Here is a 27,420-nt window from a genome sequence, read left to right on the forward strand (position 1 = left end):
GGTACTTGTGGTCCATTAGTCCTCTTGGCTAATCTTTTCCTTCTGTCTTTGGTTTTCTTCATTCTCCCTTGCTCCAGAGAGGGTGAGACTACTGCAGTATCTTAGATGGCTGCTCACAAGCTTTTAAGACCCCAGATGCTACTTACCAAAGTAGGATGTAGAACATTTTCCCTATAAACTATGTTATGCCAGTTGAGGTAGATGGTCCCTATGACCATGGTAACCAGCCCTCAGCCCAGTAATTTGCTCTCTCAAGGACTTTGGATGTGTCTATGGAGCTTCCGTGACCTTGCCTTGGTCAAGTAGCGCTGGCTTCCCCAGTATCCTGTATTGTCTTACCCTTCACCAAAGTTACCACTTATTTATTGTCTATTTAGTGATTTTCCCTCTCCACCCTTCCCCTCCCTCATTTCATCAAAGATTATTTCTTTTTGTCTGCAAACCCTTTTCACAAATTTTTACAGTAGTGGTCTCATACGGCATTTGTCCTTTTGTGATTGACTTATTTCACTCAGCATAATACTCTCCAGATTCGTCCATGTTGTTAATTGTTTTGCAGATTCATCATTGTTCTTTATCATTTCATAGCATTAAATTGTGTGTATGTACCATAGTTTGTTTATTCATTCATCTGTTGATGGGCACTTAGGTTGCTTCCATCTTTTTGCTATTGTGAATAATGTTGCAGTGAACATGGGTGTGCAAATGTTTATTCATGTCATGGCTCTTATTTCCCTAGGATACATTCCTAGGAGTGGGACTGATGGATCATATGGTTTTTCTATTTCTAGCTTTTTAAGGAAGCATATTGTTTTCCAAAGTTGTTACCATTTTGCATTCCCACCAGCAGTGCATAAGAGTTCCAATCTCCCCACAGCCTCTCCAACAATTGTTACTTTCTCAGTTTTTTTTTTTTTTTTTTTTTTGATTAGTGCCAGTAATGTTGGGGTGAGATGGTATCTCATTGTGGTTTTGATTTGCACTTCTCTTTTTTTTTTAATGGCTAGTGATCACGAGCATTTCCTCATGTGTCTGTTACCTACCTGAATATCTTCTTTGGTGAAGCGTCTGTTCATATTCTTTGCCCATTTTTTTAATTGGATTATTTGTGCTTTTGCTGTAGAGGTGTTGGGTTTTACTGTAGATTTTAGAGATTAGGCCTTTGCTGGATTTGTCATAGCCAAAAATGTTTTCCCAGTCTGTAGGTTCTCTTTTTACTCTTTTGGTGCAGTCGTTTGATGAGCATAAGTGTCTAATTTTTAGAAGACCCCAGTTATCTAGCTTATCTTCTGGTGTTTGTATGTTGTTCGTTATAGTTTGTATCCTGTTAATTCCATATATTAGGGCCTCTAGTGTTGATCCTATTTTTTTCTCCTATGATTTTCATAGTTTGGGGCTTTATATTTAGGTCTTTTAACCATTTTGAATTAGTTTTTACGTATGGTGTGAGGTATGGGTCGTGTTTTACCTTGTTTTTTGATCTAAATGATTGACCAATATTTCTCCTTCCCTTTGAAGCTATGTTTTTGAAATAGTTCACAATCTCTATCTTATGTCTAAACTCTCCCTTCACTTTTCATTGAACTCCAGTCTGAATTTTGCTTCCACCACTCGACTGAGGATGCTCCCTTAAGATAACGACTTCCTCATTGCAGAGACCCATTACCAATTTTCAGATATCCTACGATTTAATGAAGGAGTTCCTGGGTGATACAAACAGGTAATGTGCTCAGCTGTTAACTGAAAGGTTAGAAGTTCAAATCTACCCAGAGATTCCACAGAAGAAAGTCCTAACGATCCACTTCTAAAAAACCAACCATTGAAAAAAACACTATGGAGCACAGTTCTACTTTCACACACATGGGGTCATCACAACTCAGAGCCCAATTGAAAGCAACTGGATTTTTCAGTAAGGCACTGGTGGTTCTGTGGTATAATCCCTGCCTTACATGTGAGATACTCAGGTTCGGTTTCCAGTCAACGTGCCTCATGTACAGCAACCACCTTCTGTGAGTGGATGCTTATGTATTGCTATGAGGCTGAACAGGTTGCAGTGGTGCTTCAAGTCCAGGAAACTAGGAAAAAAGACCAACCAAACTACTTCTGAGAATCAGTCAATGAAAACCCTATGGATCACAAAGGTCCAATTCACAACAGATCATAGGGATGGTGCATGACCAGGCAGGATTTCCTTCTTCTGTGCATGGGGTCACCATGAGTCAGGGCCTGTCTCCACAACAGCTAACAACACAACTGTTCAACACTTGCACAGCTCTTGATAATGTTGATCTTCTTGAACTTCCCCTCCTTGGATTTCTATGCCATAACTTAATTCTCTTTTATGGGTGTCTGTTCCGCCACTAGGAGCCCAGGCAGTGCAGTGGTTAAGTGCTCAGCTGCTAACAGAAAGGACTATGGTTTGAAACTACCAGATGCTTCAAGGGAGAAAGATGTGGCAGTCTGCTTCCATAAAGATTTATAGCCTTGGACTCCCTATGGGGCAACTCTACTAGACAGCAACAAGTTTGGTTTTGGTTTTGTTTGGTTCCTCCAATAATCCATTAAAGGTTTGTGTTCCTCAAGATTCTATTCCTAAAATTAATTTCTTTCTTCTCACTCCCTAATTATCTCAGCCACATTAACATAGATGACTCTCAAATCTATATCCCAAGCTTCACTTATTTCCCTAACTCCAAACTCACATTTTCAACAGCCCGCTAATTATACATACCTGAGTAACCTTCAGATTCAAAATTTCCAATGTCTTTTCAACATTTCCCAGCTTAGAGCATCATAGTATCTATCCTATAAGTCAATATATATAAAACTTAATGCTCCTCCTTACTCTCTCACTTTCCCTTATATATACTCTAGATCCAATTGTTCACTAAGTCCAGTCTCTTTTATCTCCTAAATATTTTTCAAAAGTATTTTACTCTATCCCATTTCCATTGTGATAGCTCACGCCTTTAACATCTCTTGCCTATATACTGCCATAGCTAACTGGCCCTCTGCATCAGCTCCTCCTTACTGTAGTCCCACATCTTCATAGCCACTAGTATTATCTTATTGCAATATGAATTTAACTTTCTGGGTTTTGGTGGGTAGCAACAGTGAGGTAGATACTATTACAGATGAAGAAACTGAGTCACAGACAAGGTCACACAGCTAGTTAAGTAGCACAAAAGGTGAATACATACATTTGACCTAGAAGCTGTGCTCTTCAACTCTTTAGCTATTATCTTTCATCAAAAATAAACTACAGCTCACGCTCTTTATAGTGACAGCTTGAGCTTCCCAGAATATAACATAAAACATTTATAAGTTTACAAAATAAAAGATAGCCTACCGTTTAAATATTGTTGAAGCCTAAGTAAATGTGCTTTAAAACCTCCTAGGTGACCATGCAGGAAAAACACAAAAAGTCGTAAGAAAACCAAATAGCCAATCTGTCAAAAGAGAAAGAAGAAAGCATTTTTGTGTTGCATCAATAAATGTTTAAAAACCATGAGAAAAAATAAACTATTTTATTATCACATTTACTTTTCACAAAACAATTTCAAACTCACTTGAAATTACGTGCTTTTAAAATAACTTTAAAATATTTATATCAAAGTTGAAATGCTGGTTCAGCCAAAAGACTTTCATATATCATCCCTACATTACATAAAATGCCCAACGATGAATGTTGTTTTGTTCTAGACCCTTAAGAACAGTATTTTTCAAACTACAGGTTATGCCCCTTACATGGGTCATGATATCAACTGAGAGGGTTTTTTTTTTTTTTTAATTAAATAAAGCAGAAAAGATCATAATACATTGTACTGTCTCTTGTTTCAGTATATAAGTGAGTGTGCATTTTGTGTGGTCAGGGCTGCAATGTAAAATACTCCTTCCTACGGGCAATCAGTCAAAGGAGTTTGAAAAACATCATTTCAAATGGTGTTGAGAAATAGTCTGCTTGTGCTAGTATGCTGTACTAAGCTCCCCATCCCCGCATGGAAAAAAATGTAATTACTAAATAAGCACTATAAAATGCTTTACTTCTATGCAGTTTGAAAAAATGCACAGCTAAAACAGTTCTATTTAGATAGACTACAGAAAATCATATCTTCAAAAGTATATGATATGCAAGATTACACAGAAAATGAGAAAAAAACACATAAAATACAGAAATAAATGGAGTACTAATTGCCTAGTTGCTATACCATAACATTATGGAGAAGAACAAAACAATAACAATAGTTATAACTATCAAAAACATACCAGGAAATAAATAAATAAATATCTCTCTATCTATATATATGTGTGTATGTGTATATACATGTACATATTATATATATATTTATTTATTTTGGATTTTACATGTGTGTATGTATGTATGTATGTATTTGTGTGTATATATATATACACACACACACACATATATATCCCAAACTCACCAATCCTCTTAACAACAGTTCAGGGTATTATTAGACCTACATGTAAAAAACAAAAAACACTGATGATTCTATTAAGTTAGTAAGTAGCATTACTGGACTATGCACCGAGGACATGCAGATTGCTCCAAAAGTCATTCACTTCCTATTATAGCAGTGATTTCCAAATATTTTTTATCACAAACCACTGTTAAAGTAAAATAAATTTTGACAATACATCATTAATATTTGTAAATGTATCCATAAATTATAAACATGTACAAATTATGGATAACACTGCAAAAAAATGGGAATTCCAAAACACCTAATTGTGCTCATGAGGAACCTGTACATAGACCAAAGGCAGCTGTTTGAACAGAACAAGGGGATGCTGTGTAGCTTAAAGTCAGGAAAGATGTGTGTCAAGGTTGTATCCATTTATCATACTTATTCAATCTGTGTGTGAGCAAATAATCCAAGAAACTGGATTAAATGAAGAAGAAGGCCACATCAGGATTGGAGGAAGACTCATGAACAACCTGCAATATGGACATGACACAACCTTGAGTGCTGAAAGTGAAGAGGACTTAAGTACTTACTAATGAAGATCAAAGACTACAGCCTTCAGCATGGATTATACCTCAACATAAAGAAAACAAAATTCTCGCAACTGGACCAAGAAGTAACATCATGATAAATGGAGAAAAAATTGAAGTTGTCAAGGATTGCATTTTACTTGGATCCACAATCAACGCCCATGGAAGTAGCAGTCAAGAAGTCAAACAACGTATTACATTGGGAAAACATGCTGCAAAAGACCTCTTTAAAGTGTTGAAAAGCAAAGATGCACCTTGAGCAACTGGGTGTGCCTGACCCAAGCCATGGTATTTTCAATCGCCTCATATGCATATGAAAACTGGACAAATATTAAAGATAACCGAAGAAGAACTGATGCCTTTGAATTACAGTCCTGGTGAAGAATATTGAATATACCATGGAGTGCCAAAAGAATGAACAAACCTGTCTTAGAAGAAGTACAGCCAGAATGCTTCTTAGAAGCGAAGAGGATGAACCTTCACCTCACATACTTTGGACATGTTATCAGAAGGGACCAGTCCCTGGAGAAGGACATCATGCTTGGTAAAGTAGAGGGTCAGTGCAAAAGAGGAAGACCCTCAACAAGATGGATTGATACAGTGGCTGCAACAATGGGCTCAAACACAGCAATGATTCTGAGGATGACACAGGATGGGGCAGTGTTTCATTCTGTTGTACATAGGGTCACAAAGAGTCATAACTGCCTTGATGGCATCTAACAACAACAACAACATGGTCATGAGTTTCATACAACTCGTAGGCTATCCCTAGTTACAACTACGATTAGAAAAATGGTTTTAAAAGCTTCCCTCTGTAATATTCTGAGAGGCGAGATTGCTACTGAAGAGTTTACCTTTTCATACCTCTAAGGAATTCTGGGACTTTCTGTGCATCTCTCTTCCTCTGTCATTTATGTACATGTTCTCTCTATAATGATCTTAGGTGGCACAAACAGCTGCACTCAACTGCTAACCAAAGGGTTGGCAATTCAAACCTGCCAGTGGTACCACGGAAGGAAAGGCCTGGCAATCTGCTTCCACTAAGACTGTAGCCAAGAAAACCCTATGGAGCAGTTCTCCTCTGTAACAAGTGTGGTTGCCATGGGTAGGAATCAACTGGACAGCAACTAACAACAACATTTCTCTGTAGCTTGATCACTCAGGCTTTGCCTGCATGTCAACTTCTCTTTCTCTGTTCTCTCATCTTTTCTTTCTGTTGTGTCTTCTCCTTTCTCTACTTCTATTTCCATCTCTTCTTCTCTTTATTTCTTCTGACACCTTTAGCTCACTGTGAAACAAAAATGCTGGGTAATATTTTTTATGTGTTGTATTTTACGTTGATTATATGTTCCATTTCCTTCCATAGAAGCTTGAGGAATACTGACTATATCTCTATCTAAAATATATTCAACTATGGCCAATTATATGCTATTCTCTACACTGTAGTGAGCAGACTTCAATAGTTGGGAAGATTCTACTATATGCAGTAGATAAGGGGGAAAGAATGCACACAAAATATGAAAGGAAATAATAATGAACCAGATGTTCCCAGCTCTACCCAACCCCAAGCTTTACTACTTTATCAAAAAAGCAGGAACAAAATGGTGTGCATAGAGTTAGGTGACCTCCATGACAATATCTTTCAATATCCTATTCTGTCAAAAAGAGAAGAGCAAAAGGGAAGTTTCCAACTGACTTCTAGATAAATAATAAAAACTCTACAAGGGCAAAGAGTACAACTGAAATGATTTTTTGCCTGAAATAAAAGGTACTTATGATACAGAACATGCTTATTTTCACCAATGAGTTTACATTACCTAGAACAATAAAGAATTAGCTCCAAAATTTACTAAATCAGAGAACCAAGGTAGTTCTGTTACATCATGGCTAAGAGCCTACAAAAGCTGGGCTATATGAAGAAGAATGGGGCGTCAGGATTGGAGGAAGACTCATTAACAACCTGTGTTATGCAGATGACACAACTTTGCTTGCTGAAAGTGAAAAGGACTTGAAGCACTTACTGATGAAGATCAAAGACCACCACCTTCAGTATGGATTTCACCTCAACATAGAGAAAACAAAAATGCTCACAACTGGACAATAAGGAACATCATGATAAATGGAGAAAAGATTGAGGTTGTCAAGGATTTCATTTTACTTGGATCCACAATCAACACCCATGAAAGCAGCAGTCAAGAAATCAAAACACACGTTGCATCGGGTAAATCTGCTACAAAGGACCTCTTTAACATGTTGAAAACCAAAGATGTCACCTTGAAGACTAAGGTGCACCTGACCCAAGCCATGGTATTTTCAATCACATCATATACATGTGAAAGCTGGACAGTGAATAAGGAAGGCCCAAGAAGAATTGACGCCTTTGAATTGTGGTGTTGGTGAAGAATATTGAATATACCACGGACTGCCAAAAGAACAAACAAATCTGTTTTGGAAGAAGTACAACCAGAATGTTCCTTAGAAGCAAGGATGGTGAGACTGCATCTTACATACTTTGGATATGTTGTCAGGAGGGATCAGTCCCTGGAGAAGGACATCATGCTTGGCAAAGTGCAGGGTCAGTGGAAAAGAAGAAGACCCTCAACGAGGTGGACTGACACAGCAGCTGCAGCAATGGGCCCAAGTATAACAATTGTAAGGATGGCGCAACACAGGCAGTGTTTCATTCTATTGTGCACAGGGCCACTGTGGGTCGGAACAGACTCGATAGCACCTAACAACAACAACAAAAGAGCCTATTGTATCCTGGAACTCAATGCCTGGCTTTCAAAAACATCTCTGCCACCTATTGGCTGAAACCTTGAGAAAGTCACTTAAACTTTCTATGCCACAGTTTCCTCCTCTGTAAAACAGCGTATAACAAAAGCACCTACCACCTAAGATTGTTGTGAGGAGTAAATAAATTCATATATCTAAAGGACCTGGAATTGTGCCTGGTGCATAGCGAAGTGCTATTTAAGTGTTTCAGCTGCTGTATGAACCTGTGTGAGTGGATTAACCTTTCAAATGGGAAGATACAGAAATCTCTTACAAGTCAAATGGCATGGTGAGTATAAAGTACAAGCAATGGGTTCAATGGTTTAAACTTAATTTTATGCTATTTTTATTGATATCAGAAATAGAAAAGACAGGAAAGGGAGAAAGGTCACTAAAGGAGATAAGAAAAAGGAAGCAAAGCCAGACTTGTTCTCAGTTTTTCCATTCTTTTTTTCCCCCATTATAAAAGCAATATACATCCATAACCGAAAGTTTGAGAAACACACAAAAAAGAAAGGAAAAAAAAAAAAATCACCACAACCTCATTATCCCAAGAAGGCTATCGGCAAATAATACCTGGTCTCTTTTTCTCCAATCCCTCCTCTATGCAAACCTCAGTTCTTTGCATGTTCAATTTCTATTTTGTGCTTTCTGTATCTTCTCTTGCTTGGTACCTGTAAGTCTTGCCCCCAGACCTGTCAGAGGGTATGTAGGCTGGATTTCTAAGGACTGAAATACACCACCTCCCAAAAAGGCCCTACTGACTGATGAATAGTCTCTCATGCTTGGCTTTTAACAGTTCATAGTCAAAATGAAATTAAAAAACACATTTTTGTAAGAAACATCATAATTAATTTCAATTGTCTCTTAATATCTATCTGATATTAAGGAAAACCGTCTGGTTTTTCTTTTCTTTTTTTACATTAAAATCAGTAGTTAAGCTAAATTTATTTGACTAATAATAAATTTTGCAGCAATCAGCCATGATCATTACCGGTAGTGGAACCATATGACTTCCAAAACGTTATAAAACAAGGACAGTAAATGCTACTAAAGGCAGTTCCCTACCTTATAGCTCTAAAGTGACAAAACATTGAGAGAACAACTCATCTTTCCAAATTGGATGACCACTTAAAAGTTATCTGTCAGCCTTTTTAAATGGAAAAGAAAGTGGCATAGGAAAAAGCCTTAAAACATACACACACACACACACACACAAACATATCCAAACAGTAAGTATAAACTTAGTTTTTAATTAGATATTATTTTCTTACATAGTTCATGATAGTGTATTTCTTCAAACTATCTCCATTTGCCTACCAAATATTAATGTATTACTCACGTTTACAAAAAATAAACTACAAAAAAAGAGGATATGCCATAATAAAATCAAATAGCCTGTCTAGACTCTAAAACTGATGTCATGTGGCTACATATAGTAGACGCAGCAAATAAACAAAATTTTAAAACATACCTTCGCCAGCTTCATTTCAACCGAATATAAGTACGTCTTTTGGAATGCATCACAACAGAGCCTATATAAAACTGATTCCGCAACAAAAAATAAGGCAGGTAGCTGACAGTAATCAAAGGAAGCATGGTCCAGGGAGTCATAAAGCACATTTAAAGCTTCTGAAATATTAAAAAGTAGACTCTATCATTTAAACATCCCGCAATTTTTCTACACGGTACAATTAATTCTTGCAATCAACTATGTGTTCAGTCACCAGGACCAGGTTGTAAATTAAAAACATATGTACAAGTTTTTTGACACTCCTTTCATTTTCATTAAGAGGCGAAGTCTGTGGACCCTCCCCTTGAGCCTGAGCAGGCCTTGTGACTGCTTCAACCAATAGAATGTGGTAGAACTGACACAGCATGACATACACGGAGGCTAGATAAGAAAAGACAAGCTTCTTCCTGGGTCTTTTGCTGTCAAGATACTAGCTTTGGAAGCCTAAGGTGCCGTGTAGGAAGTCCAACTACTCAGAAATCACCAAGCTGAAGAGGTTATATAGAGAAGAAGAGAAATGTCTGAGGATCCCCAGCTGTCCCAGTCAACACTAAATTGATCAGGACACCACACACATATAATGGTAGGGAAATATGACAGAACTGGACGATGAAAGGCAGGGCTAAAGATAAATGGTATAAAAGAGTGGAAGACTAGAAAACTGACGCAAAGGAAAGAGGACCAGGCATAGCTGGAAGAGGAAGAACAAGGAGTTAAGAATCTAGAGAGAATAGTACCTCAGGTCATTACAAAGGATTTGAGGAGCTGCCATTAATAATCTGGGAAAGGACAGCAAATGCAAGAATTTGAGGAATGAAAAACCCTGGCATGTTCAAGGAACAGAAAGGAGTCCAGTCTGGCTGGAGCATAACGAATAAGTAGGCAAGGCAGCCAGGAACCAGACCATTCAGAGCCTTTCAGGCCACAATATACAGTTTGGGCTCATTTTAACTGTAACGAGAAGCCAATGGAACTGATTTTAGCTTTAGAATGGTCACTTTGAGTAGCGGTGAACTGCAGAACAAGAAGTGGGCAGAAGTACAGGCAGGTGACTAATTAGGAGATTATTTTAGTGCTGGAGCTGGTGAGAAGAAATCATATTTAAGGTGCTATTTAGAGCTCACCATCTGAATGAGTTAAAATGCTTTTGGCTATGTGCAACAGAAAACTCAACCATAACTATCTTCAAAATAAGGATGTTTACTCTTCACGAGATCAGAGTTAGAAAGGTTCCAGGGTTGGCTTATATAACTACTTTCTACGTGCTTATTTTTTTCATCTTCTAGCTCCCCTTGATGGTACTGTGATGGACTGTGAAACCACACAAGCCCCAGGCATCATGTTCTTAAAAAACGAAATAATTTAGGTAGGAATAAAGAAGGGGGTGGGGAGAGAAGGGGATGCTTTCTACCCAGGCATTTCTTTCTCAAAACCATGTCAACAAAAAGTAGCCAAAACAAATCTATGCTTACACTTCTTTGGTCCAGACAACCTCATGTTGCCATCCATAATCCTGTCACTGGTAAGTGAAAGGGAACTGCCATGATTGGCTTAGATCAACCACAATTCACCCCCTGGGGCTGGGCAATGGCCAGTCTTTTTCTCAATCACATCACTGCAGGATATCTGAACATAAAGAACCCACTGCCCTGGAGTCAATTCCAATTCACGGCAACCCCCCAGATTAGAACTGCTCCATAAAGTTTTCTTGGCTGTCATATTAACAGAAGCCTTTTCTTCCATGGTACCATTGAGTGGGTTTGAACTGCTAACCTTTAGGTTAGCAATTGAGTGCAAACCATTTTTACCACTAGGGATCTGAACATAAAAAAAGGGAACTGCCATGATTGGCTTAGATCAACCACAATTCACCCCCTGGGGCTGGGCAATGGCCAGTCTTTTTCTCAATCACATCACTGCAGGATATCTGAACATAAAGAACCCACTGCCCTGGAGTCAATTCCAATTCACGGCAACCCCCCAGATTAGAACTGCTCCATAAAGTTTTCTTGGCTGTCATATTAACAGAAGCCTTTTCTTCCATGGTACCATTGAGTGGGTTTGAACTGCTAACCTTTAGGTTAGCAATTGAGTGCAAACCATTTTTACCATTAGGGATCTGAACATAACTGAGGATTAATTGATAAAGAAGAGGAATCACCTGCTGGTTGGGCAACCAAGAGTGCTTACCCCAATGTCATTAAATATTTAATAGAGGTCAGGCTGTGGATGGCACTGTGATTAAGTGCCAGAAATGCAAATTAAATACAAAATAGCTCTTTTCCTATTGCTTGAGAGCGCCCAGACAGCACTACAAAACACAATTTACACAGCAAATACTCTCTGACTTCATGTGGTTAACACTCTAAAACTCATTTAAAAAGGTGTACTCATAAAATTTAGGATAATGATAGAAGGAATTTTATTCCCTTAAAAATAATGTTTTTAAATTTCTTTTTTAGATTTGTTGGAGCGTGGTTTGAAAGGAAACATGTGAATGGGAAGTGATAAATGAAAAGGAAATGAATAAAGCTTGCTGTTTAACATAAGTGAAAAATAAATGGCCATTGATTAATGTTCTATGAGCAAGAATTATTATAAAATGCTTAAACAGGTTTCTTTAAAGTATAATGCCTATTTTATTTCAAAATCACTAAACGATATTTTATATTGCTTTTTTAATTAGTTACTAATTTTAGAAAAAAGTAATAAAGACTTGTTGAGCAAAAGCTTTTAAAACAATTTTGTAATTAAAAAGTTGAGTAGTCAAATTCACAAATTCAAAATCATAAAAGGAACTTTCATAATGAAACATAAGAAGTTCCAATAGAGAAAGGCAAACTTTTCTTGGCCCCTGTACAAAGTCTAGAAGTTAAAGTTCTCAAATTATGCCTTCACTGCTAACCTAGAAAGTAGAGTAATTAAGAGGAGCTTAGTTAGAGCACATACCTTCTTGGATGTCTCCCTTGCACTGAGCCAGATACGTTGCTTCAATCCACCCACCAGGGATATTCACATGCTTTCCAGAGCCTAAGGTTCTGAGACCCAATCTTCTCTGTTATGGGAAAGCAAGATAGAGGCAAACCAAAGCATACAGCTTTTTATTATTTACTTATTTATTTGATTTTTTAAAATTTGATTATCCCTTAATTATATTCTGAAAGTCATTCTATGATGCTGATGCTCTGTGGCCAGAGTTGTATAAAACTTTATATTTTTTAGTTTTTATTTTTGACATTTTACTGAAGTTGAATTAGGGTTAAAATGTAGAAAATGTTTAATATTCTGAGTCAAAACCAAACTCGCTGCCATCAAGTCAATGCCGATTCATAGTGACCCTATAGGACAGAGTAGAACTGTCCCACAGGATTTTCAAGGAGCGGCTGGTGGATTTGAACTTCCAACCTTTTGGTTAGCAGCTAAGCTCTTAACCACTGAGCCACCAGAGTTCCTAATATCCTGAGTAGTATCATTAATCATTTGCTGAAAATAATTCTCTCACTTTACTTTCTAGTAATTACTTTTATCTCATTTACCCCCTAAGAGAGTGCATCCCTGACTTTATAAGGGAAAGTAACAAGGAAATGTGATTAAACAGAAACTAGTTTGATGTCAATTTCTGGAAAAACTCCAGCTACTTTGGTGTCAATGAGCCAACAGTGATGAATGTGAAAGAGATAATCAAGATTGTCCAGGGTACACCCGCCTGTCTTCCCTATTAGGCCCATTTCCCAGGGGCAATCAGCCAGAAGCTCACTAGTAAGTGTTCTTCCTGGCACTTGACTGCATGCATACTCATGAAAAACCAAAAACCAAACCAAGTCAATTCTGACTTATAGCGACCCTACAGAACAGAGTAGAACCGTCCCATAGGGTTTCCAAGAAGCGGCTGATGGATTCCAACGAGCAACCTTTGGTTAGCAGCCGTAACTCTTAACCACTGCACCACCAGGGCTCCCAAGTATATTCTTTTTTCTAATCAAATTTTTAAAAATAAGTTTTTCAAAAGTTTAAATATACATGAAATTATGCATCAAAATACTGGGAGTAAAACAGGTGATTTAATTTATGCACTACTTTTATGCAGCTTTTACTTCATTAAGTATTTGGTATCAAAAGTAAAATCACATATATATTATTTCTCTGCCCAACTTAAACTGAGTCTAATGTAGGAAAGAAAAGGCAAGGACTTATTTCACTTCCTGTTCTCTTTGGATACTTATTTCAAAATTTGGGAACTAATGCTTTAAAGACTATTTTTTGTAAGGTAGGTGAAGAACAGTTCATCACAAAGAACAAGAGTATTTTGTGTGTGTTTAGTGAATGTTTAGAAAGGCTTTGTTTCCATTTTGGGTCATATCATATCTTAGCCAGAATGCTCTTTGGAAGCAAGGATGGCGAGACTTTGTCTCACATACTCTGGATGTTATCAGGAGGGATCAGTCCCTGGAGAATGACATCATGCTTGGTAAAGTAGAGCGTGAGTGGAAAAGAGGAAGACCCTCAACCAGATGGATTGACCCAGTGGCTGCAACACTGGGCTCAACCATAACAAAGATCATGAGGATGGCACAGGACCAGGCAATATTTCATTCTGTTATACATAGGGTCGCTATAAGCCAGAACCAATCAACAGCACTTAACAACAACAACATATCGTAGTTAAATTTTTTCAGGAAAATTTTTCATGATGATTTATTTGCCAGTCTTTGATATTTTGCTGTGGACTCTTGGACTGTTGTCAATAGCTATATTCTCCAATAATTTCTGGGAAATCTTCAGCTAAAAAGCCACCTGACATTGATTTGGTTACAATCTTTAACTTTAATTTGCATTGATATTCTAAACTGACTATTTGTAACTAAAGAAAATATGCATACTTATATTTTCTTCCAATATTTTAGAATGTGTAATCATCCACCCGCTAGAAGAAAAATTTCACATACAAATGCAATCCAATAGTATACCATTACCTTACATCTAAGAATATTTTTTGTAAGTTGTTCCTTTAACCGTTCCTTCTCTCTTAGGTTCTCTGTATGGTTAAATTTCAAGATGCATTCTCTTGTGACTGAATATGATGGTCTAAATAAAAATAAATAAGTAATTACAGCTATCAGTTCCAGTATTTAATTTATCAACTTACAGCAGCTAAGTATAACTATTTTCTAGAAAAGGTACTTTGACTTTTTAAAAAGAATATTTCAGACAAAAAAATCAGAAAAACAAAAATACATATATGCAGGCCTCCTAGATTTATCTTGTCATTCTCTTGGATTGAGGAACATAGTTTTTAAGAGGACGAAGATATTTTTGGCCTCTGGGGGTGGGTGGGGGAAACTGTGATGGTTGCCAGAAGTCTTGTTTGTATATGCCTTCTTCATAGGCAAAATCCAGAACAGTTTCTATTATGTTGAAGACTGATAAGTTCTCTCACATAAATCAGTGTTGGTTAAAGTTAAGCAAAATTTTTACTCCCTTCATGCAAGCAGTATCAGTTCAACTGTGGATGTCGTCAATGAGCAAGGTGGGGCAAGGGGGGGAACATCAGAAAGGAGGTAACGAGTAGCCAGATTGACTCTGGGTGAGACAAGAAGCTATTGCAGAGCTGTGAGAAGAGGTGTGGCATGACTGGACATAAGTTTTAACAGAATTACCCCAGTTGCTGTGTTGAGAACAGGGGGATGGGGAATACTGGGAAGTGGGGAGTGGGGAATGGGATGTGGCAAGAAAGGGAGCACACAAGCAGTTCAGTGAGAGGCAATGGTGTCTCCGATCTGGATGATGGCAATGTAACTAAGCAGAAGAATTTGGATAATGGATATATTTTGAAATTTGATACTAGCTTTGATCAACCAGATGAATGAATTAAAAATGAGGTGTGACAGAAAGAAAGGAGTCATGATTGACCTGAGTAACTGGGAAGATGGAATTAGATGGGGAAGACTGCTGGATGAGCAGGTTTGGGGTGAAGGCAGAGTGTAAGTTCGGTATTGGACACATTATATTTGACATGACCATTGCCATTCAAGAGGAGACATGGAATAGGCAGTTGGATATATGAGTCTAAATTTCAGGGAAAAGTTTCAGGCTAGATCTATCAATTTTGGAGTCACTAGCACACATATTCTTTTATCAATTCTTCCTTTTGCTTTAGCTGCTCGATGTTCGACAGCAAGTTTCAGAATCTCCTCTGACCTCTATCTTGGCCTTTTCTTTCTTTCCTGCCTTTTCAATGACCTTTTGCTTTCTTCATGTATGATGTCCACAGCTCATCTGGTATTCGGTCACTAGTGTTCAAGGCGTCAAATCTATTATTCAGATGGTCTCTAAATTCAGGTGGGATATAGTCAAGGTCATATTTTGGCTCTCGTGGACTTGCTCTGGTTTTCTGCAGTTTCAGCTTGAACTTGCATATGAGCAATTGATGGTCTGTTCCACAGTCAGCCCCTGGCCTTGTTCTGACTAGTGATATTGAGCTTTTCCACAGTCTCTTTCCACAGATGTAGTCAATTTGATTTTCGTGTGTTCCATCTGGCAAGGTCCATGTGTAAAGTCGCCGTCTATGTTGGTGAAAGAAGGCAAAATAACGGAACAGAAGATTTCAAATTGCAGCTCGAGAAGACAAAGTAAAGTATTATAATGACATGTGCAAAGAGCTGGAGATGGAAAACCAAAAGGGAAGAACACGCTCAGCATTTCTCAAGCTGAAACAACTGAAGAAAAAATTTAAGCCTCGAGTTGCAATAGTGAAGGATTTTATGGGGAAAATATTAAACGACGCAGGAAGCATCAAAAGAGGATGAAAGGAATACACACAGTCATTATATCAAAAACAATTAGTCGATGTTCAAACATTTCAAGAGATAGCATATAGTCAGGAACCAATGGTACTGAAGAAATAAGTCCAAGGTGCTCTGAAGGCACTGGCAAAAAATAAACCTCCAGGAACTGATGGAATACCAATTAAGATGTTTCAACAAACAGATGCAGCACTGGAGGTGCTCACTCATCTATGCCAAGAAATATGGAAGACAGCTTCCTGGCTAACTGACTGGAAGTTATCTATATTTATGCCTATTCCCAATAAAGGTGATCCAACAGAATCTGCAAATTATAGAACAATATCATTAATATCACACACAAGCAAAATTTTGCTGAAGAGCATTCAAAAACAGCTGTAGCAGTATATCGACAGGAAACTGCCAGAAATTCAGGTCGGTTTCAGAAGAGGGCGTGGGACCAGGAATATCATTGCTGATGTCAGATGGATCCTGGCTGAAAGCAGAGAATACCAGGAGGATGTTTACCTGTGTTTTATTGACTATGCAAAGGCATTCGACTGTGTGGATCATAACAAATTATGGATAACGTTGCGAAGAATGGGAATTCCGGAACACTTAATTGTGCTCATGAGGAACCTTTACATAGATCAAGAGGCAGTTGTTTGGACAGAACAAGGGGATACTGATTGGTTTAAAGTCAGGAAAGATGTGAGTCACAGTTGTATTCTTTCACCATACCTATTCAATCTGTATGCTGAGCAAATAATCCATGAAGCTGGACTACATGAAGAAGAACGGGGCATCAGGATTGGAGGAAGACTCATTAACAACCTGTGCTATGCAAATGACACAACCTTCCTTGCTGAAAGTGAAAAGGACTTGAAGCACTTACTAATGAAGATCAAAGACTATAGCCTTCAGTGTGGATCGCACTTCAACATAAAGAAAACAAAAATCCTCACAACTGGACCAATGAGCAACATGATGATAAACGGAGAAAAGATTGAAATTCTCAAGGATTTCATTTTACTTGGATCCACAATCAACAGCCATGGAAGCAGCAGTCAAGAAATCAAAAGACACACTGCATTGGGTAAATCTGCTGGAAAGCACCTCTTTAAAGTGTTGACGAGTAAAGATGTCACCTTGAAGACTAAGGTGTGCCTGGCCCAAGCCATGGTATTTTCAATTGCATCATATGCATGTGGAAGCTGGGCAATGAATAAGGAAGACCGAAGATGAATTGACGCCTCTGAATTGTGGTGTTGGCCAAGAATATTGAATATAACATGAACTGCCAAAAGAACAAACAAATCTGTTTTAGTAGAAGTACAACCAGAATGCTCCGTAGAAGCAAGAATGGCAAGACTGTGTCTTACATACTTTGGACATGTTGTCAGGAGGGATCAATCCCTGGAGAAGGACATTATGCTTCGCAAAGTGCAATGTCAGCAGAAAAGAGGAAGACCCTCAACGAGGTGGACTCACACAGTGACTGAAACAATAAGCTTAAGCATAACAATGATTGTAAGGATGCCGCAGGAGCGGGCAGTGTTTGGTTCTGTTGAACATAGCATCGCTATGAGTAGGAACCAACTCGACAACACCTAACAACAACAAAGCACACATATTTTCTTCAAAGCCTTGTGAATATATAGGATTCTACCAGGTAAATGTAGACAGAGTTAACAAGGATTTCAAAGAGAGGTAGGAAAAATAAGTTGAGGGTGTAGGCAGGAGAAAGTATACAGTGATCACAGTGATGGATCACATAATTTAAGATTGGCAAAGGTTCAAAAGTGGTGTGAGAGGAATAGTGAGTAGGTAGTAGAATCAATTAATTGTATTTTTTGTGTGATCAAATGATTACTGGAGTCATGCCATTAGAAGCTGTGGTCTGTAAACATAAAATACTTTTTCAAGAACCTACTATATTGACCCCCACGCGTCTGTCAGTTATGTTGTACTGTGGGGGCTTGCGTGTTGCCGTGATACTGGAAGCTACGCCACCAGTATTCAAATACCAGCAGGGGCACCCAGGTGGACAGGTTTCAGCTGATCTTCCAGACTAAGACAGACTAGGAAGAAGGACCCAACTCATGGAGTCGACCTTAATGACATGAGTGAAGTTAAGTTTTTGGGACCTTCATTTGTTGATGTGGCATGACTCAAAATGAGAAGAAACAGCTGCAAACAACCATTAATAATTGGAACATAGAATGTAGGAAAACTGGAAAGCATTACAAATGAAATGGAATGCATAAACATCGATATTCTAGGCAGCTGAGCTGAAATGGACTGGTATTGGCCATTCTGAATCAGACAATCTATGCCAGAATGACAGCTTGAAGAGAAATGGTGCTGCATTTATTGTCAAAAAGGACATTTCAAGACCTATCCTGAGGTACAACACTGTCAGTGATAGGATAATATCCATATGCCTACAAGGAAGACCAGTTAACACGACTATTATTCGAATTTACGCAACAACCACTAAGGCCAAAGATGAAGAAATTGAAGTTATACCAACCTTCCAGTCTGAAATTGGTCGAACATGCAATCAGGATGCATTGATAATTACTGGTGATTGGAACTGAAAGTTGGAAACAGAGAAGGATTGGTGGTTGGAAAATATGGCCTTGGTGATAGAAATGATGCTGGAGATGGCATGACAGAATTTTGCAAAGCCAACAAATTCTTCATTGCAAATACCTTTTTTCACCAACATAAACAGCGACTATACTTGCATACCTCGCTAGATGAAATGCACAGAAATCAAATCTGTGGAAAGAGACGATGGAAAAGGTAAATATCATCAGTCAGAACAAGGCCAGGGGCCGACTGTGGAACAGACCATCAATTGCTCATACGCACATTCAAGCTGAAACTGAAGAAAATGAGAACAAGCCCACGAGAGCCAAAGTACGACCTTGAGTATATCCCAGTTGAATTTAGAGAACAACTCAAAAATAGATTTGACACGTTGAACACTAATGACCAAAGACCAGATGAGGTGTGGAATGACATCAAAGACATCATATATGAAGAAAGCAAAAGGTCATTAAAAAGACAGGAAAGAAAGAAAAGACCTAAATGGATGTCAGAAGAGACTCTGAAACTTGTTCTTGAATGTCAAATAGCTAGAGCAAAAGGAAAAACTGATGAAGTAAAAGGACTGAAAGGAAGATTCCAAAGGGCAGCTCGAGAAGACAAAGTATTATAACAACATGAGCAAAGACCTGGAGATAGACAATCAAAAGGGAAGAACACGCTTGGCATTTCTCAAGCTGAAAGAACTGAAGAAAAAATTCAAGCCTCGAGTTGCAATACTGAAGGATTCTACAGGGAAAATATTAAACGACACAGGAAGCATCAAAAGAAGATGGAAGGAATATTCAGAGTCACTATACCAAAAAGAATTGGTCGAAGTTCAGCCATTTCAAAAGCATATGATCAGGAACTGATGGTACTGAAGGAAGAAGTTCAAGTCACACTGAAGGCACTGGTGAAAACAAGGATCCAGTTGACGGAACACCAACTGCGATGTTTCAACAAATGGTTGCACCGCTGGAAGTGCTCACTCGTGTATGCCAAGAAGTTTGGAAGATAGCTACTCGGCCAACCGACTGGAAGAGATCAATATTTATGCCTATTACCAAGCAAGGTGATCCTCCCTTGAAACCATGGCCCCTGGATGCTCTGATAGCCCAGAACTAAAACCATTCCTGAAGCCTACTCTTCAGGCAAAGGTTAGACTAGACTATAAAATATAAAATACTCATGAAGAGTGTGCATCCTAGTTCAGGCAGATACATGAGACCAACTCCTGTCTGGAGGCATGATGAGAAGCCAGGAAGGGACAGGAGTTGGTTGGAGGGACACAGGAAACCAAGGGTGGCAAGGGCGAGGGTGCTGTCACATTATAGGGATTGCAACTAGTGTCATATAACAATATGTGTATGTATGTTTGTATGAGAAATTAACTTGAAGTATAAACTTTCACCTAAAATACAATGGAAAATAAAATAAAAAGGTGATCCAACTGAATGCAGAAATCATTGAACAATATAGTTAATATCACAAGCAAGTAAAATTTTGCTGAAGATCATTCAAAAGTGGCTGCAGCAGTACATCAACAGGGAACTGCCAGAAATTCAACCAGATTTAGAAAAGGACATGAAACCAGGTATATCATTGCTGATGTAAGACGGATTTTGGCTGAAAGCAGAGAATACCAGAAAGATATTTGCCTGTTTTATTGACTACTCAAATGCATTTGGCCGTGTGAATCATAACAAATTATGGATAACATTTCAAAGAATGGAAATTCCAGAGCACTTAATTATGCTCCCGAGGAACCTGTATATCGATCAAGAGGCAGTCATTTGAACAAAACAAGGGGATACTGTGTGGTTTAAAGTCAGGAAAGGTGTGTGTCAGAGTTGTATCCTTTCACCATACTTATTCAATCCGTATGCTGAGCAAATAATCGGAGAAGCTGGACTACATGAAGAAGAATGGGGGATCAGAACTGGCAGAAGACTCATTAACAACCTGCGTTATATAGATGACACAACCTTGCCTACTGAAGGTGAAGAGGACTTGAAGCACCTACTGATGAAGATCAAAGACCACAGTCTTTAGCATGGATTACGCCTCAACATAAAGAAAACAAAAATCCTCACAACTGGACCAATAAGCAACATCATAATAAATGGAGAAAATATTGACGTTGTCAAGGATTTTATTTTACCTGGATGCACAATCAACAGCCATGGAAACAGCAGCCAAGAAATCAAAAGCCGCATTGCATTGGGGAAACCTGTTGCAAAAGACCTCTTTAAAGTGTTGAAAAGGAAAGATGTCACCTTGAGGACTAACGCGTGCCCGACCCAGGCCAAGGTGTTTTCAATTGCCTCATAAGCATATGAAAATTAGACAATGAATAAGGAAAACTGAAGAAGAATTGACGCATTTGAATTGTGATATTGGCAAAGAATACTGAATATATCATGGACTACAAAAAGAACAAACAAATCTGTCTTGAAGAAGTACAACCAGAATGCTCCTCATAAGTAAGAATGGCAAGTCTACATCTCACATACTTTGGACATGTTATTGGGAGGGATCAGCCTCTGGAGAAGGACATGATGCTTGGTTAAGTAGATGGTCAGCGAAGAAGAGGAAGACCCTCAACCACATGGACTGCAACAATGGGCTGAAGCATAACAATTGTGAGGATGGCACAGGACCAGACAGTGTTTCATTCTGTTGTTCATAGGGTTGCTATGAGTCAGAATTGACTTGACAGCACCTAACAACAACAACAACTATATTTATAACTTACTAAATCAGCTGTTCTGTGAGGTACAGAGTGAAAATGTGAATAAAAATCAGATTTTACTTCTGAGTAGCCCACAGCCCTACTGAGGAGACAGATGTACCCAAAAGTAATGACAATGCTGAGCAGAAGCAAAGGTGAAATGTTCTGTAAGCTGGAGCCAAATATAGCCATCCCAGAAAAGGAAAATTTATGAAATAAACGATTATTTAACTGCCATCCTAAAATGGGCAGTTATCCACACATTCATTCAGTAAACATTTGTTGAATGTCTACTATACATTAGGCATTGAGCTTTGCACTGGAGAGAAAATGGTGAATAAAAAAAGACAGACAATTCTACCCTTATGGGAGCTTACAGCAGAAGAGTGGAAGAGTTGAGAAATTAGACTCACAAAATTTGCTAGAATTGAGTGTTTTGAAATGAGTAACTACATCCCTGGGTTTCTGTTCTCCATTCAACTCTTATTCTTGGAGATAATTGCCTGATAGAGGGTTGGAAAAAAATCCTCCTTGACAGTACCTATCTAGGATCAGATTTCTTTGATCTACATGGGCCTGCTCCAGATAAAGAGTCTAAAATAACTCTAATCTCCCTATCTGTACAAAATGCTGCAGGAGTCCCAAGAATGTAGTCCCGTTAACCATTTACTTTTGATAAATTTAATTATAATTGCAGTTTTGATTAGAATTTCCCTATTTGAGGTTGACCATCATTTCACATGTTTATTGGCCACTTGGATTTCTCCTTTTGTGAATTAATTATACCATTCCTCTATTTCCATGTGGAAACCCTGGTGGCATAGTGGTTAAGTGCTACACCTGCTAACCAAAAGGTCGGCAGTTTGAATCCACCAGGTGCTCCTTGGAAACTCTGTGGGGCAGTTCTACTCCCTGTAGGGTTGCTATGTGTTGGAACTGACTCGATGGCAACAGGGTTTTGTTTTTTGTTTTTTTCCATGTGCAGTAACAAGAATATTTATAAACTGCTTCTGGTAGTATAAATTGGTACAACCACCTTGGGCATCAGTTGGCTTTCATCTACCAAGGCTGAAGAGAGAGATAACCACTTACTCAGCAATCGCATTCCTTGATATATAACCTGTTGTCATCGAGTCGATTCTGACTCATAGTGACCCTATGATACCCTTGATACATAGCCAATAGAAATATGTGCACCTATGTGTTATGGGAACAAGTACAAGAATGTTTAAAGCAGCATTTTTCATAAGAGCAAAAATCTGGAAGCAAACCAAATGTCCATCTACATGGACCAACAAGTGTGGAACATCTGTGAATAAAGAGTGAAAAATACATTCTCTGCTTTCAGTGAGCAAATTTGGGTTAACTTTCTAGTTCCCCCGAAAACCTAATAAAAATGGAATGTCAGCTGTGTTACTGGAACCACTGCATATGGTAAAAATGACCTCTGATTGGTACATTATATCTGGACTAGAAGGACAGGACATAAATGATAAATACCCGAGACCACCAGCCACCTGTCAGTTTGTCATACCATGGTGGCTTGCACATTGCTATGATGTCAGAAGCTATGTCACCAGTCTTTCAAATAACAGCAGGGTGGACAGGTGGTTTCAGTGGAATTTCCAGACTAAGACAGACAAAAGGCCTGGCAATTGACTTCTGAAAATTAGCCAATAAAAACCCTGTGACTCACAACAGAATATTGTTTGATATTGTTTGATATGTGTACAGGTGTCTACCATGAACTAGGAAGCGCATGTCCAGAGCCTTTATTGGAACCTCATTATGTAGGTATGATTAACTGAACTCAACACTACGCTGAGGTCAACTGATATCACATGGTGGGTCTTTCTGGCCTGGTTAGCACTCACCCAAGAGTCAATTCATTAGCATAACCTGTTAGGTAGGTGTGGACTGAAGCCCTCATCAAAGATGCTTCAAGTACTAGGGAAATTCTAAGGTTTCAGAGGTTATCTCTCAGGAACCAAGGACAAAGACCAAATTCTTTGGATGAAGTTAATTGTAAATCCCCCAGGCAAGCTGCAGCAGAGACTTAAAGCTGCCTACACCAGTGTCTACTCTCCCCCTTTTCTTACTAAAAGATTTCTCTTTGCAATTACCTATGACATATATGCCTAAGGTCCAACCAGTAGGATGTAAGTAATACTCAGGAAGTACTTTTAGGATGTTCCCTGAAAAGGGTAAAATCCCTTCTTCTTCCTTTCCTCTATCCTGCTGCATGTAATAAAACTGCCGTAGCTGGAGATCCAGCAGTCATTTGGACCATGAGATGGCTTTAAGAGCAAGACATGTGCAGCAGAGCAGTTAAATAGAAGGAACCTGGGGTGGAGCCAACAAGGCACTATAGACAGAAGAACCACGACATCCCTCCACAGCAAAGATCCAAAAAACTAAGTAAAACACAGACAAATGTCAATCCTGGAACCCTAAGCATCAAATGAAGCGATAAAGAGCTCAGCCAAGCACCAAATGGAAGAAGAAACTAACAGAGAACAGAGAGTGAGGAGAGATAGGTGGGAAGGTCCCCTATCAGCTAACACAGCATGGATCTGCCATCTTGGACTCCTGTCAGAAATCAGCAGACAGGGAGTAAGGGAAAATAGCTTCACGGAACTCCCAGCAGGAGACAGAGCACCTGGAAACCAGCAATATACGCTTTCCCACCCCGCAGCTTTCTTCCCCCTGCTCTGTCTCCGCCACTTCCTGCCAGCCGCAGTCTCTTGGCCAGGGCTTGGATTTGCCTCACCCACACTGACCAGCTCCATCAGTGCCAATTGTTTGTTGCTGGTGTTGCTTTATTAGGCTTCTCTCGGTTTCCTCTCTGCCTATCACCACCTCCCCCTCCTTCCTCTAGAACACCTGGCTCTGTGTGCCAGCTTTGCTTCTTCTTGAAAGGCTGTGAAGCACCACTCAGCTGGGGAACTGCTCCCCAGACCACGCCACCACACTGGTGGGATCCCCTGGGCCTTTTTTATTTTGTCTTGTTTTGTTTGATTTCTTTCTATTTTCAAGACTTGAGAGCCCCTTCTAACCGAGCTGTACTGCCCAGATTGGGAGCCACTTCCCTGGTCTGTGCAGCCGTGTTGGTGGGAGCCCTGGGGGTATTCCTTTTTTTTGTTTTGTTTGTTTGCTCTTCTTTTTCTTTGCGTGGCTTGGGAGCTCCTTCTAGCCAGGCTGTACTGCACAGCCTGGGAGCCACTTCCCCATTCTTCACAGTTGCACTGGTGGGATCCCTGGGCACTTTTCTTTTCTTTTTTTCCAAACTTTTTTCTTTTTTTTTTTCTTTTTGTTTTTCTCCATTTCTAAGTTTCTTATCTCTCCACTTCAAAGGCAAGCTCCCTTCATACTTTTTCTTTTTTTTCCTCATTTTTTGGTTTCTTTGTTTGTTTTTTGACTCCTGCTTCCCTCTCCTCACTCTCATTTGCCACATCCATCTTAGTTCCACACATCACAACCTCCCCACTCCTTCCTGCTTCCCTGTACCGTGTCCTGAACATCACACCCCCGAGCAACACAGGCGTGGCCTACCAGAACCTGCCCTGCACTGATACCCGATCCACCCTGTCAGCCCCAGTACGTGCCAAAAAAAACCCATACCAGTCCCCTCCCTTCAGCTGGACCTGCCCTGCTTCACCATAGCTGAGTGACTGGCCCTGCCCATTGGACAAGGAGGTGAAAAGTACTGTGCCCACAGATGAGCAAACAAAAAAGAACATAGACCCTGCCTGCTCAGACATAGCCAAATAAAACAAAAAATCGGGATGAAACAATCTACAATTAATAAATGAAGAAAATAACTACTGAATGTCCCAAAGACAGCAGACAATATCAAAACATATAAAGAGGGCAAGATGGTTCCAGAAGGCATCCAAAATAAAACACCAGATGACTTTCCAATAGAAGAAAAGGCACTACAACTACCTGACAGAGAATTCAAATCTCCAACATTCAGAGCTATACAAGAGTCGAAGCAAGCAAAAATGAGGAAAAAATAGGCAAATTCATGGAAAAGGTAAACAAATTCATGGAAAATACAGACAAAAAAATTAAAGAATTCAGGAAAATAATACAGGAACAAAATGCCAAAATAAATTCACAAATAGAATTCATACAAAAACAACAATTAGAAATCCAAAAGATAAACAACAAGATTTCAGCCATGGACAGTGTCACAGAAGGGCTGAGGAGCAGGTTTGAAACAATGGAAGACAGGATCAGCGTAACCGTAGACAAATTCTTGGATACAACCTTGTTTGAAGAAAAAATCCGAAAAAAAAAAAAAAAGAATAAACCCTAAGAATCATGTGGGATACAATCAAAAGCAATAACTTGTGAGTGAAAAGAGTTCCAGAACAGGAGGAGAAAATGGAAAACACAGAGAGGGTCACTGAAAAACTGATTGAACATCGAGAGCAACTTGAGAAAAACAAAAAGTCCCATACAGAGAGGAAACAATAAGACTAAGCTCTGATTATTTGACAGAAACCATGCAGGCAAGAAGGCAACAGGATAACATATATAAAATCTTGAAATAAAAAAACTGCCAACCAAGAATAATATATCCTACAAAACATTCATTCAAATACGATGGTGAAGTTAGGATGCTCCCAGGTAAACAGAAATTAAGGGAATATGTAAAATCCAAATCAAACTTATAAGGATTATTAAAGGGGGTCCTTTGGTTTGGGAATAAACAACATCAAACCACAGCCTGAGTCTAGGACACGAGACTGCACCAACCAGATACCAACCTAGAAAATGAACTCTCAAGGACTCTCCAAAACTAAAGGAATTACAGAAGGGAACCAGAGAGGTTAATTTGTAAATGACAACAAACCCAAAAATATATAAGAGGGAATAAACAGTATAGGTATAGAACTTTCTAATGGAGAGGAAGGCAAGGTGATACCAAGTAATAGACTGGTTCAAACCTAGGAAGATAAGGGTAAATTTCAAGGTAACCACAAAGAAAGTTAACAAACCTACTCATCAAAACACACACACACACATACACACACACACAAACAAAAGGAATTCAGCACAGGAAAGTAAGAGGAACAAAGAAAACGTCAGCATCACAAAATCCACCATAAAAGACAAAGAAGGGCACTATATAATAATTAAAGGGACAATCCAGCATGAAGACATAACCATAACAGACATCTACACACCCAATGACAGGGTCTGAAATACATACAACAAACTCTAACAGCACTGAAAAGAGAAACTGACAGTTCCACAATAATAATAGGAGACTTCAACACACCACTCTCAGTAAAGGACAGAACATCTAGAAAAAAACTCAACAAAGATACAGAAGAGCTAAAGGGCACAATCAGTCAACTTAACCTCATAGACATATATAGAACACTCAACAGCTAAAAAGTACACATTCTTTTCCAAAGCACATGGGATGTTCTCCAGAATAGACCACATTTTAGGTACAGAGCAACCCCTAACAAAATTCAAAACACTGAGATAACACAAAGTATCTTCTCTGACCAGAATGCCATCAAGGTAGAAATTAACAAAAGGAACAGCAAGGAAAAAAAAATCAATTACATGGAAACCGAGTAACAGCCTGCTTAAAAACCACTGCGTAATAGAAGAAATCAGAGATGGAATCAAAAAATTCCTAGAATCAAACAAGAATGAAAAAACATCATACCAAAACCTTTGGGACACAGCAAAGGCAGTCCTCAGAGGTCAATTTATAGCAATAGCTACACATATCAAAAAAAGAAGAAAGAGACAAAATCAAAGCCTTAGCTACACAACTCGAACAAATAGAAAGAGAACACCAAAAAAAAAAAAAAAAAAAAAGGCCCACAGGCACCAGAAGAAAGGAAATAATAAAGATCAGAGCAGAAATAAATGAAATAGAGAGTAGAAAAACAGAAAGAATCAACAAAACCAAAAGTTAGTTCTTTGGGAAAGTATCAACAAAATCAACAAACCACCAGCCAAACTGACAAAAGAAAAACAG

General features: G+C 38.8%; 1 protein-coding gene across 13 annotated transcripts in view; it reads right to left on the reverse strand.

Moving 5' to 3' along the window:
- TMEM232 (transmembrane protein 232) overlaps positions 1-27,420 on the reverse strand; it is a 409,022-nt gene that overhangs the window by 311,186 nt on the left and 70,416 nt on the right. For 12 of the 13 annotated variants that reach the window (XM_049871958.1, XM_049871892.1, XM_049871926.1 and 9 more), the window contains 4 exons: positions 14,276-14,387; positions 12,252-12,357; positions 9,264-9,421; positions 3,350-3,449 (listed from right to left, as the gene is read on the reverse strand). In XM_049871958.1, coding sequence (XP_049727915.1) covers positions 3,350-3,449; positions 9,264-9,421; positions 12,252-12,357; positions 14,276-14,387 — 476 coding nt within the window. The remainder of the gene's footprint in view (positions 1-3,349; positions 3,450-9,263; positions 9,422-12,251; positions 12,358-14,275; positions 14,388-27,420) is intronic. The other variant, XM_049871935.1, reaches the window with a different exon arrangement.

This window comes from Elephas maximus, chromosome 2, assembly GCF_024166365.1.
Source record: "Elephas maximus indicus isolate mEleMax1 chromosome 2, mEleMax1 primary haplotype, whole genome shotgun sequence".
Classification (NCBI taxonomy): domain Eukaryota; kingdom Metazoa; phylum Chordata; class Mammalia; order Proboscidea; family Elephantidae; genus Elephas; species Elephas maximus.